Source organism: Chrysochloris asiatica, unplaced genomic scaffold (genome assembly GCF_000296735.1).
Source record: "Chrysochloris asiatica unplaced genomic scaffold, ChrAsi1.0 scaffold00052, whole genome shotgun sequence".
In the NCBI taxonomy this organism is placed as follows: Eukaryota; Metazoa; Chordata; class Mammalia; order Afrosoricida; family Chrysochloridae; genus Chrysochloris; species Chrysochloris asiatica.
The window spans coordinates 656,305-668,210 of NW_006408570.1; the positions used below are offsets into that span (position 1 = coordinate 656,305).

The 11,906-nt window shown below is 46.9% G+C and overlaps 1 protein-coding gene across 1 annotated transcript; it reads right to left on the bottom strand.

The window, feature by feature from the left end:
- Nucleotides 1-2,175: 2,175 nt before the first annotated feature.
- SPR (sepiapterin reductase (7,8-dihydrobiopterin:NADP+ oxidoreductase)) lies at nucleotides 2,176-7,737 on the bottom strand. The gene is made up of 3 exons (XM_006862988.1): nucleotides 7,434-7,737; nucleotides 4,899-5,189; nucleotides 2,176-2,366 (listed from the first exon to the last, which is right to left on the bottom strand). The coding sequence occupies exons 1-3, from the start codon at nucleotides 7,735-7,737 to the stop codon at nucleotides 2,176-2,178; spliced, it is 786 nt and encodes a 261-aa protein (XP_006863050.1).
- Nucleotides 7,738-11,906: the final 4,169 nt, after the last annotated feature.

The following is an 11,906-nucleotide window of genomic DNA, read 5'->3' on the forward strand; positions in this document are numbered from 1 at the left end:
GACCAGACTTAATGATAGCACAGAGAGAGTTCTCACTGAGAGTCAGCAGAGGGGAGGACATCTGGGCCTTGTGGAGGTGAGGCTGCAATTGGGGCTCCAAGATCTGGATATTAAAAGGCAATGGTATGTCATTGTGGGATAAAGCCCTGGACCACAAGGTCGGTTTGAACTACAAGGTCAGTAGTTCAAAGTCAACAGCTGCTCCTCAGAAACTCTATACGGGGTTGCTACAAGTCGAAACAGACTCTACAACACTTAACAACAAACAAATAATATTAGCATTGATGGAGTACTTACTGTAATGCTAACTAGGCACTGTGCTAACCATTTACAAACATTAGTGGTGCCGTAGAATAAGCATTGGGCTGCTAACCCCAAGACTAGCAGTTCAAATCCATTAGCCACTCTTTGAGAGAAAAATGAGGCTTTCTGTTCTGGTAAAGATTTACAGCCTTGGAAACCCTATTCAGGGGATTCAGAACTGACTAGATGGCAGTTTTTTACTGCAGTATTAATGAGGCACTGTGCTGTTTACAAACATTGTTGTTGTTAAGTGCACTCGAGTTGGTTCCAACTCTTAGCGACTCTGTACAGGGTTTCCAAGGAGTGCCTGGTGGGTTTGAACTGCTGAGCTTGTGGTTAGCAGCCCAGTGCCTATCCCATAGTACCAGTCATTTAATACAATGACTTTTTGAAGTAGGTACCCTTGTAATCCATACTTTTCAGATAAGGAAACTGAGGCAAGAAGAGAAGCAACTTGCCCTGGGTTACCAGCTGGTTAAGTGGCAGTACAAGGATCAGAGCCCAGGATTTTGACAACACTGAGGGCTGGGTTATGATAACCTAGAAAAATGTGAGTTCTCTCTCATTCCATAGATGGCACTGCTAGCTCTGTCACGCAATGCCTGCCCTCGCCCTCCAACACCTGAGCAGCCAGTTCTCCAGGAGGCCTGGCCTCGTGCGCCCTCTGCTGTGCACAAGGAGCATCACAGTGCTCCCTCCTGCACAAGCAGTTGCAGCCCCGATCCATTTCCTACTTCCAGAAAAGACCACCACCACTGTAGAGCTCCCAGCTTGCCCACTTACACAGACAGGAAGGATTGGCTCAGTCACACCTCTGGTTTTCAGGTTTTCTACCTTGTAAACTCATTCACTTCCCCCAAAGACACACTGGTCCTACATCCAACTCCACTGAAGGCTGCTGGAACCACAAGCCAGAGAGCTCCCAAGGAACTAGGATTCTACGCAGAGCACTGCCAAGGAGGATAAGGGGTAGAATTGGAAATCTGGAATAAAGGACACAACTCACACGAAAGCCTCAGAAAAAACCAAGAAGGATGAGTACTCTTTGAATTGACTTAAGGACGAGGAAAGGGCCAGTAAAACTTGGGCCAATCGGGGTAAAAGTTGGAAGTAGTGGAGTCTGAGCGTGTCCATCTTAGCCAACTCTGGACATGGGCTTGCCACTGGGTGACGAGAGGCAGACAGCCCATAACGGGAGTTCCCTAGGTTTGGGTTAATTGCCTCAGGAACACCACTGGCCTTATGTCAGAGGAGAAATTAATAATTTACTGCAAAGGACACTCCACAGTTTATTTGTATCTGCCTTTGGAATGTACAGAGAGACCCTCAGGGGACCATCCCCTAGCCTGGGAGAGGAGGCGTCAGGACAGGACACAGAATTTAACAGAAGTTCAAGGGCATCAGCATGGCAGGCACTTATGCTGTTCCCCTCCCCTCTAGGTCACCTGTGCGCCTACCTGGGCCCTCCTCTGTGGCCCAAGATCACTCTCTCCTCTCACCCTGGGCTGGTCACAGGCAGGAGACTCAACCTCCTCTCTTCCATATTTTAGCTTCCTTCCCCCCTGCCCCCCATTCTGTGCCTAAAAAGTCTATTCCTGAGGATAGAGCACACCTGTACCCATAACTTCTCTTTCCCATGCCTCCTATAGAAGCCTCCTCATAACCCAGGGTGCACAGTGCAGACTCCTAAGAACTGGGAAGCTCAGTAACACCTGGAGGACTCACAGCTGACTGTGTCTGCAGGCATGACAGCAAACACGAGTGTGCCTATTTGTCTGTGTAAGGCAGGGCTGGCGATGCCACTGTGACAAGATGTGGGGGGCATAAGCCTTCTAGGGGGTGCCTGCCTGCAAGTGGGGCAGGAACAGGGACTTATATATCATAGAAGTCCACATGGGCTCCAGATGTAAACGTGTCCTTTTGCAGCAAGCTTAGCAGTTTCTGTGCCGACATTCCACAGTCCACCAGCTCCCCCTTTGTCTTCAGTTCTTGCAGCCTTTCTCGTAACTCTGGGTCCCCAGAGGTCTCTCGAGCCAACTGTTGCATGTCTGTGTCCAAGGGACCTAGGAGATAAAGAGTAAAAGATGAGGAGACAGGGCCAAGGTTAGGCAGAGGGACGTGGGTAGGGAGAGGCTGAAATCAAGTCCGGCCGGAGACAAAACCTCACTTTGGCTGACATGCATGGCCAGGGTTGACAAGGACTCACTTGGGCACTATTGAATTCCAGGATCAAATTCTAATGCCCACTGAACACGCTCCCTCCAAAACACCATGTCTAAAACTAAGTTCATCATCTTCTTTCAAACCAGCACCTCTTCCTGACAGGTTCAAAACATCCATCACTTTCTCCCTCCAGCTCCCAATGTCCCTGCAGCCAAGCAGTCACCAGGCAGGACCATTCCACATCTATGTATCTTTATAGTCAACCGGGTCCCTTGAAACAACCAAGGTTTATGGCCAAAGCTTCTAACGGTGTTCACCTCCACCTTCACAGGCTCTCCGGGTTTGAAGGAAAACCATCCTCCTGATTCTTGTGGGATTTTTTTAAACCACTGGGGCATCCCTAGTGAGAGGGGACTTGCTATCTTTTGAAATAGCCTGCTCCGCCCATTGTTGGACACCTGTTTAAACATTCTTCCTGATACTGAAATGAAAACCAGACTGGTCTTAGCCTTCATTCAGGCCCTGGCAGTCTCTCATTCATTCTGCTATTGTCTGAGTGAGAACTAGGTTGAGCTCTGAGGGGCTGCTGGCCTTATGAGCAACTACTGTCTATGTGTCAGGGAGGGAGAAAGTAGTGTGTAGCAAATGATCTAATGGCTCTTCCAGCCATAGCCTGTAACCCCATTTTAACAGAAACAGCGTTTCTGCCTCACTGGGCCTGGGTGAGAAGGTGGGAGAAGATACTGATAGGAAGACATGATTCAGCTGAGGATGTTAACAGAGTTCATTGTAATTGTAAACACTTGGAATTCGAGCATGGGTTTAAAATGAGTCATCTCAGAAGCAGGATGGGATATCTCACTACTATCAAAGAAGAGCCAGATGTGAAGCATGTCTTTTGCACCCTTGTTGTTGTTGTTGTTGTTAAGTGCCGTCGAGTCGGTTCCGACCCATAGCGACCCTGTACAGGGTTTCCGAGGGTGTAAATCCTTACGGGAGTAGAAAGCCTCATCTTTCTCCCGCGGAGCGGCTGGTAGTTTCGAACCGCTGACCTTAAGGTTCGCAGCCCGATTCGTAACCACTACGCTACCTTAGACCCTTGCATATTGACCCTCCTTGGCCCAGGGACAGAAAGCTGTGACACTGGAGAAGTGATGGAGAATTATCATCAGCAGAACCAAGAACCAGAAACTGAAAACAGTGGAGCAAGTAAAGCTGAGTAATTTGGGGCAGGAAACCTGCTTGTAGAGTGCAGTTCCTCCAGGTACTTGGTAGGGGAGCTAGGTTTGCTGACCCACACAACTAGAGCCAAGTGCCTTCAGGCTGAGGCCTATGGTGGAGTGTGGTTTGTCCTATGGGCATGTATCAGCAGTTGACTGGAATAACTGTGGGCCTGAGCATTTCTGACCCTGAATTGTAAGCTGTTACAATGTCCCTAATAGGAGTCCTGGTGTGGCGCTGTGGGTTAATGCGCTAGACTGTAAAATCGGTTTGAATTGCAAGGTTGATGGTTCAAGCTCACCAGTTGCTCCTTGGAAACCCTCTACAGGGTTGCTACGGATCGGGACCAACTCGATGGCACTTAACAACTACAACAACTTCCCTAATAAACCCCATAACGATGAGAATGGTATGTGACTTTTGTGTGGCCACTGCAGTGGATTATTGAACTCAGCGGTGTAGAAGGCTGTGGGAGGAATCGGTGTTGCCATAGTGTTACAGTTAAGACACTGCAGAGCAGGAGAGCATGCCAACAGCACTAATCAAGAGCTTGGAGACATGGTTGAAATCTAGATCCGCCACACCTGAGCTTCAGGCAAGCTGTTCTGCCTTTCTGACCCTGAGGTCCTCAAGAGGAAAGACCATCAGATCTTCATCTAAGTGGCTCAATCTACAACAGCTCTGTTGCCACCTTCTAATTCCAGGAACCTCAAGGGCAGTGTGGTCTCACGATGGGGCATCAGAACTCAGTCTAGGTGTCATTAAGAACCCCTACTCTAACTTTCATGAGGACAACTTGATGCATGGTCCCTGTGTTCAAAGCTTTCCTGACAAGCAAAGGAAGCAGAGAAGTAAATATACTAAGATAATCCAGTGGAAAAGTCCTATCTAACAATTAGAAGTGTTACCTTAGCATCCTGTTCCACATGAGGAGTGGGGTCCAGACCTGGAACTCAAACCCGGGTCTTCTCTCAACCTCTGTATCTAATACCTGAGACTTCTCTGCACCCCACGTCCTCTACCTACCACTCCCTGCATGTCTGCTCTAATTTCCTTGGAGCCTGTATTTTCCTTAAGGGGTGATGGGTCACGGTTCAGACACAATATTTCTGTGGGTTCTTTCCTGGAGAGGACAGACAAGACGCCTTGCCCCGTATTCAGAGGGGGGCCAGCAGGTTTTAGGGGAAGGGGTGGCAGCAATTCCTACCTACCTGGGGCATAGCTCAGCACTCTCACACTGGGCTCTTCTGTGGCCAGGACCTGGAACATCATGTCACGGGCGGCCTTCCCTGCACAGTACAATGTCCAGCCCTTGAAGGGCTGCAGTGCACAGAGGGATGAGATGTTAACTACGGTCCTGCGGAGGCCAGGACTCTCAGGGAAGGCCTTCAGGATGCTGGAGGTCAGACAGAGCATGGAGGTCAAGTTCAGAGCCCAGTAGTTGCTCATTTCAGCTGGGTCACACAGGTCCACGAAGCCTTTGGACACATCCCCAAGAGTGCCTGTGAAAACCAAGACCTTAGAAATCACCCAGTGCTAGGCAGGGCTTTCTCTTTCTCAAACCAAACCCATAGCCCTTGGTTCTGAGTCACAGCAGCAACCCTGTAAGACAGAGAACTGCCCTCAATTCACTGTGAATTGAGTGAAGAGTAGATCATCAGTTTCACATTACAAAAATCATATGTTTCATTTCAATGGTTGCAATCCCTTCCATGTGACATCAGTTACCTGACTTCCTCCTGTGATTATTTCCTCTCAACCTTCTGTCTCAACATTTCTGAATGTTGTGCTTAGGTAAATGCTGACTTTTTGTTCTTGAATGGTAGACTATTCCATGGTATGCATACCTCACTGGTGTCGCTATACACCTATTTACTGCTGCTCTTGCTGCTGTATGCTGTCTAATCAGTTCTGACTCATAGCAACCCTGTAGAGGGTTTCCAAGGCTGTAACTCTTTATGGGAACAGAAAGCCTCATCTTTCTCCCATGGAGTGGCTGGTGGATTTGAACAGATGATCTTGCCGTTAGCAGCCCAATACATGCTACTCTTGCTTGGCTGGAAATTGAGCCACGAGGGTGAGTTCAGCTCCAGAATGAAGGGTGAACAAGTGCCACAGTTTCTGACCAATAAACCTAGTCTTGTTTTTTTTTAGTTTTGTCCCACATTTTCTACCTCTATTCATGCCCTTCTAATGTGATCCCTATCAGAACAAGTGAGAGTGGTAGCCGGGCACCATCTTGTTTTTCTGGTGTCTGGGTCATAGAGACCGACATTCACTTGTTACATTTAGTCCAACTGAGTAACTGATTTCAAGTGTCTTCAATTTTCATCACTCTTCTTTCAGTGGCATAGGGAGAGACCAATAGTTGCCCTTTAGTGGCGCTCATGAGCTTTTAAGATCCCAATCACTACTCACCAGAGTAGGCTGTAGAAGATTCTCTTAGCTATTTGACCATGGTATTCACAAGAGCTCTGGTAGCCTAGTGGTTACAAATTTGGCTGTAAACCGATTCGAAACTACCAGCCGCTCCGTGGGAGAAATATGAGGCTTTCTACTCCCGTAAATATTTACACCCTCGGAAACCCTGTACAGGGTCAGTATGGGTCGGAACCGATTCGACGGCACTTAACAACAATTCACAGAGACTATGGTCTTGAGCCCTCAGGCCCAGCAACTCATTCCCTCAAGGTGTTTGGTAATGTCTAAGACTTTTTTCTAATTTTGTCCCCTGTATGTTCCGCCACCACTAGGTCAGCAATTCAAACCCACCAGTTGCTCCTTGGAAACCCTACACAGAGTGGCTATGAGCTGGTACCCACTCAAAGACACTTGACAACAACAATAACACGCTCCACCACATTCATGGATACATTTGCAATAGATTGTAATTCTTTAAGGAAGCAGACGCCACATCCTTCTCCTGTATAAAGGCTGGTGGCTGTGTGGCTGTGTGCTGCAGAGTCGGTTCCGACGATTAGCGACCCTGTACAGCCTGTAAATCTTTACGGGAGCTGAAAGCAGCCTAATCTTTCTCCCGCGAACCAGCTGGTAGTTTCGAACTGCTGACCTTGCCGTTCGCAGGCCGATTCATAACCACTACGCTACCAGAGCTCCTTCGTATAAAAGCTAGTGAGGTCCAACTGCCAACCTTTTGGTTAGCAGCCAAGGGCTTAACAACTGGGACAACAGGGCTCTCCAAATTGCACCAGACTTTGTCCTTGCTGTACTTTTGAAGACACTTCCTTCTTCCCCAGATCTGCAGACAGATGCCCTCCATGTAGCGCCATGGGAAGGTGCCTGCCCAACCCTGGAACTTAGGGAGAGCTCTGGAGATGCCAGAGAATTTTCTTCAGCTTGGCAATTCCGTACCTGTCGGAGGCCTCCGCCAGAGGGCGCACGACAAGGCGACTGGGAAAGTTCTACAGGGTTTTAGAAAACCTGGCTTCACCCACCTGGGGGTGGGAAGAGGAATGAGAGAGAGTTAGTAGAGGTGGAGCGGGGGTGGGGTAGGGTTGGGCCTAGGTGGAGGAGATCGCCTCAAGCGCACCTGGTTTTCCTCTTGCACACCATGCCACCGCAAGCCACCCAAGTTGGAGCATTTAGGACTTCAGGTATCTTATCTGACTCCTTATCAGACCCCTTGCATTCCCAAACTGTGGGGAAAGTGATAGTCCGGAGGAGGGCGGGAGAGCAGAAGGGAGAACAAGCAATACAAATGGAAGGTCAAGTTACCGGGCCCGCACCTGCATTGTTGATGAGCAGCAGTCGCTGCAGTCCCTCGGGCTTGGGTAGCTCGCGTACGGCATCGAGCAGGTGTTGCAAGCCTGCCTCGGTGCCCAGGTCGGCGGACACTCGCAAAATGCGCAGGCCAGGCCGCCTAGAGTCCAACTCTGCCTCCAACTGCTGCAGCGCCTCATCGTTGCGGGCGCTTATGACCATCACCGAGCCAGGAGACAGCAGCGGGGCCAAGAGCGGGGCCAGAGCCCGGCCGAAGCCGCGGGAGGCCCCGGTCAGCACGCAAACTACACGTCCTAGGCCGCCCTCCATTGCACCACACCCGTCCCTACCTCTGACCTCCTCTTGCTCCCTCAGAAACAGAGTCCGAGCAGGGGGCGTAGCAGTCTCGGTGGAAGGAAGCACGATTGGTGTATCACGAGGCTCCGCCCAGTGGGTGGGAACATAAAACTGGGGACTTCGACCGCTCAGGACCTGCTTCCTAGGAGGTTTGTAGCTTTGTTGGTAAAGTGCCATGGAGTCGGTTTCAACTCAAGTCCAGTGCTTATCCTACAGCGCCACACCAGGACTCCTCCTAGGAGTCTGAGACGAAATAGAGGCACAGGCTCAACTGGTCTTCACGCCGAGGCGCTAACGGAAGACTGCAAGCGCCTGCTTCCAAGCACGGCATAATTTTCTCCCATCACTCCAGTGTGCTTAACCTGCAGCTGAAACGTTAGTAAAGCCTTGAATGAAGCCCATGTCTGTTTAGGACTTGGGGTCCTGCTAGGCTTGTAGAGCTAGCCACCTGAGTAACAGGAGACTCCTCCTGGGAAACCACAGTGGATCCTACAAATGACGTAAAAGCCCTTTCTTCATCACTTTCCTCTGAGTCACCCCACCTCTTTGAAATTTCTAACTCCCTAAACTTCTGTGTTCTCTAGTATTCTGTGGACCATTCATTCTACCTCTGCCTCGTAGGGGTTTTCATCCACGCCCAAATTCAATTTTTTGCAAGCAACCACATAAGTCTGTACCTCCGGAGTTTCAAAAAACACACATTGCCCCATCTCTCACCCAGGCCCCAAGGAGAGAGGGAAGATGGCTCAGGTGGCCAGACAGCTACAACTCTCCTAAAAGAAAAGCCCCTTCAGAGTTTAACAAGGGCAGTAGTAACCTCCAATCATAACATAGTTTCTCCCCACAGGGCCAGGCCCTGGTACATGCGGGTAGACAGCAAACTTGCCTTCCAAAATTTCTCAAAAACTCATCTGTCTGCTTGTGCTGTGGCCTATGATTTCTGACAACCAGCAAAAATACCCAAACAACTTTGGAGGAAACTTTACACGCACCAACCAGCACTTAGCACCAGAGGAAACCTAGATTCAGATTTGTCACCACATGGGAAAAACTTTTGGTAAAGGTGTACATTTCAGATTGTATCCACAATATTGTAAGAACAAATAAAATTTATAGATATTTAAAATTTCATTTAGTAAGATTATTGCAGTATTAAAAACTCACAGCAAGCCTCATATTCAATGGAGAAAAATTCAGAGCCCTCCTCTTAAAATTGAGAACAAGACAAGGATGACTTCTTGTACCACTGCTGTTCAGTATTAGACTGGAGGTCCGAGCCAGAGCAGTTAGGCAAGAAAAAGATATCTAAAACGACATCTAAATTAGAAAGGAAAATATAAAACCATCCCTAGTCACTGATGACATGATTGGAGACATAGAAAATCTCAAAGAATTTACAAGAAAGTTACTGAAGCTAACAAGTGAATTCTGTAAAACTGCAGGTACAAGATCAACACACAAAAATCAGTTGGGTTTCTATGTACCAGCAACAAACAATCTGAAAAGGAAATCGGGAAAACAATTCCATTTACAGTAGGAAATAAAGAATAAAATACCGGGCAATAAATTTAACAAGATAGGTGAAATACTTGTATGCTGAAAACTATAAAACATTGCTGAAAAAAATGAAAGAAGAAGGCTTAAATAAATGGAAAGACATGCTGTTGTTTTTAGGTGCCATCAAGTCAGTAGCGACTCATAGCAACCCTATGCACAACAGAACAAAACACTGCCCAGTCCTGGACCAACCTCACAATTGTTGCTATGCCTGAGCCCATCGCTGCCACCACTTTGTCAATCCATCTCGTCGGGAGTCTTCCTCTTTTTCTCCGACCCTCCACTTTACCAAACAAGATATCCTTCTCCATATTGACTGGTCCCTGCTGGCAATATGTCTGAAGTATGAGAGACAAAGTTTGGCCTTCCTCGTTTCCAGGGAGCACTCTGGTTGCACTTTTTCCAACACAGATCTGTTTGTTCTTTTGGCAGTCTGTGGTATTTTCAACATTCTCCAACACCATATCTCACATTCATCAATTCTTCTATGATCTTCCTTATTCACTGTTTAACTTTCTCATGTGTATGTTGTTGTTGTTGTTGTTGTTAAGTGCCATCGAGTCGGGTCCGACCCATAGCGACCCTGTACAGGGTCTCATGTGTATGAGGTTATTGAAAATACCATGGCTTGGGTCAGGCTCACCGTAGTCCTCAAGCTGACATCCCTTTAACACTTTAAAAAGGTCTTGTCCAGCAGGTTTGCCTAATGTAATATGTCATTTGATTTCTTGACTGCTGCGTCCATGAGTGTTGCTGGTTGATCCAAGCAAAATGAAGTCTTTGACAACTTCAATCTTTTCTCCATTGATATGGGTGTTACTTACTGGTCCAGTGATGAGGATTTTTGTTTTCATTTAATTGAGATGCAATCCATACAGAAAGCTGTGGTCTTTGATCTTCATCAGTAAGTATTTTAAGTCCTCTTTACTTTCAGCAAGCAATGTTGTATCATCTGCATACTGCAGGTTGTTAATGAGTCTTCCTGAAATCCTGATGCCACATTTTTCTTCATGTAAACCAGCTTCTCGGATTACTTGCTCCACACACAGACTGAGTAAGTATGGTGAAAGAATACAACCTTGGTGCACACCTTTCCTAATTTTCAACCATTCGGTGTTCCCTTGTTCTGTTCACACAATTGTTTCTCTGTCTGTGTACAGGCTCCTCATGAGCACAATTAAGTGTTACAGAATACTCATATTTTGCAATGTTGTTCTTAGCTTGTTATGATCCACACAATCAAACACCCTTGCGTAGTCAGTAAATCACAGGTAAACATCTTCATGATATTCTCTGCTTTCAGTCAAGATCCATCTGACATCCGCAATGATATCTCTTGTTCCACGGCCTCTTCTGAAACTAGCATGAGCCTCTGGAAGTTCTCTGACAATGTATGCTTGCAGCTGTTTTTGTATAACCTTTAGTAAAACTTGGCTTACATAGTATAACAGTGGTATTGTCCATTGGATCACCTTTCTTTGGAAGGGGCACAAATATGGATCTCTTCCAGTCAGTTGGCCAGGTAGTTGTCTTCCAAATTTCTTGGCATAGATGAATGAGTGCATCAGTTTGTTGAAAGATTTCTATTTTTATTGCATCAATTCCTGGTGCCTTGTTCTTTGCCAATGCCTTAAAGCACCTTGGACTTCTTCCTTCAAGATCATTGGCTACTTTTTTGAAATGGTTGAACATTTACCAGTTCTTTTTGGTACAGTGACTGTGTTTTGCTTCCATCCTCTTTTTTTTTTTTATTGTGAATTGAGTGATAACATCGGTTTTACACTTATCATTTCATTGCTACGATTGCAATCCCCTCAGTGCATCATCATTCAACAGTATTGGCTTCTATTCCCTCTGTAGGTTTTTTTTTGTTTGTACACAAAAGCACTCAAGAATATATAGTCATTTAAACAACCAAAATACACATTCTGTAAGCCTGCCTCCTGGCCTCCAGCACATAGTGTTTTCTTTCCATGAGTCTAGAGTCTTCAGCTGCTCTATCTCCCATGTCCCCTTCTCTGCCTCCATCTCTGGTGTCACTGCTTCTCTGGATAGGGTCCCACATTCCGCTCATGCTTTTCTCCCTTGATGGTCCTAGGATCCTCTGTTCCTAGACTGTAAGATTAACTACTCTCCCCCTTTTTGTTACAGAACTTCTACCTTTACTGTTGTGATAGTCCCAATTAGTCATATAACAATAGCTCACTACTGAATCATAAGAATCTTATCCCCATATCTTTTCACCAGACCCATCTAGACAAGATGAGAACTATTCAATGGGGATTCCACCTTCCCCTACACACTCTGAATTCCTTCTCCGGCATTTCCAAAGCCTGCCCATCTTCCAGTATGGAGTGTAGGTCTACTTCCAGCTCATTTGCGTCAATCACTTTATCTCGTTTCTGGCCATGTGCAGATATGGTCATCTGCTTCTGTTTTTTGGGCATATTCAGGGGTTATCTGTGGCCTTAATACGTAGATGAGTATGTATTTTGGTATTTTTTATGATTTCTGATTGCCTCCAGGTAGATGTGCTCAGGAAATGGGCTTCCCTTTTCACTCTTCTTCTTAAGAAATTTCAAGAC

What these genes read in the sequence shown, in the direction of transcription:
- SPR (XM_006862988.1), bottom strand. Translation starts at nt 7,737, where the DNA reads ATGGAGGGCGGCCTAGGACGTGTAGTTTGCGTGCTGACCGGGGCCTCC. An exon ending in GCTGCTCATCAACAATGCAG is followed by an intron (nt 5,190 to 7,433) that starts GTGCGGGCCCGG and finishes TGGTTTTCACAG; the next exon opens with GCACTCTTGGGGATGTGTCC. An exon ending in AGTGCTGAGCTATGCCCCAG is followed by an intron (nt 2,367 to 4,898) that starts GTAGGTAGGAAT and finishes TTTATCTCCTAG; the next exon opens with GTCCCTTGGACACAGACATG.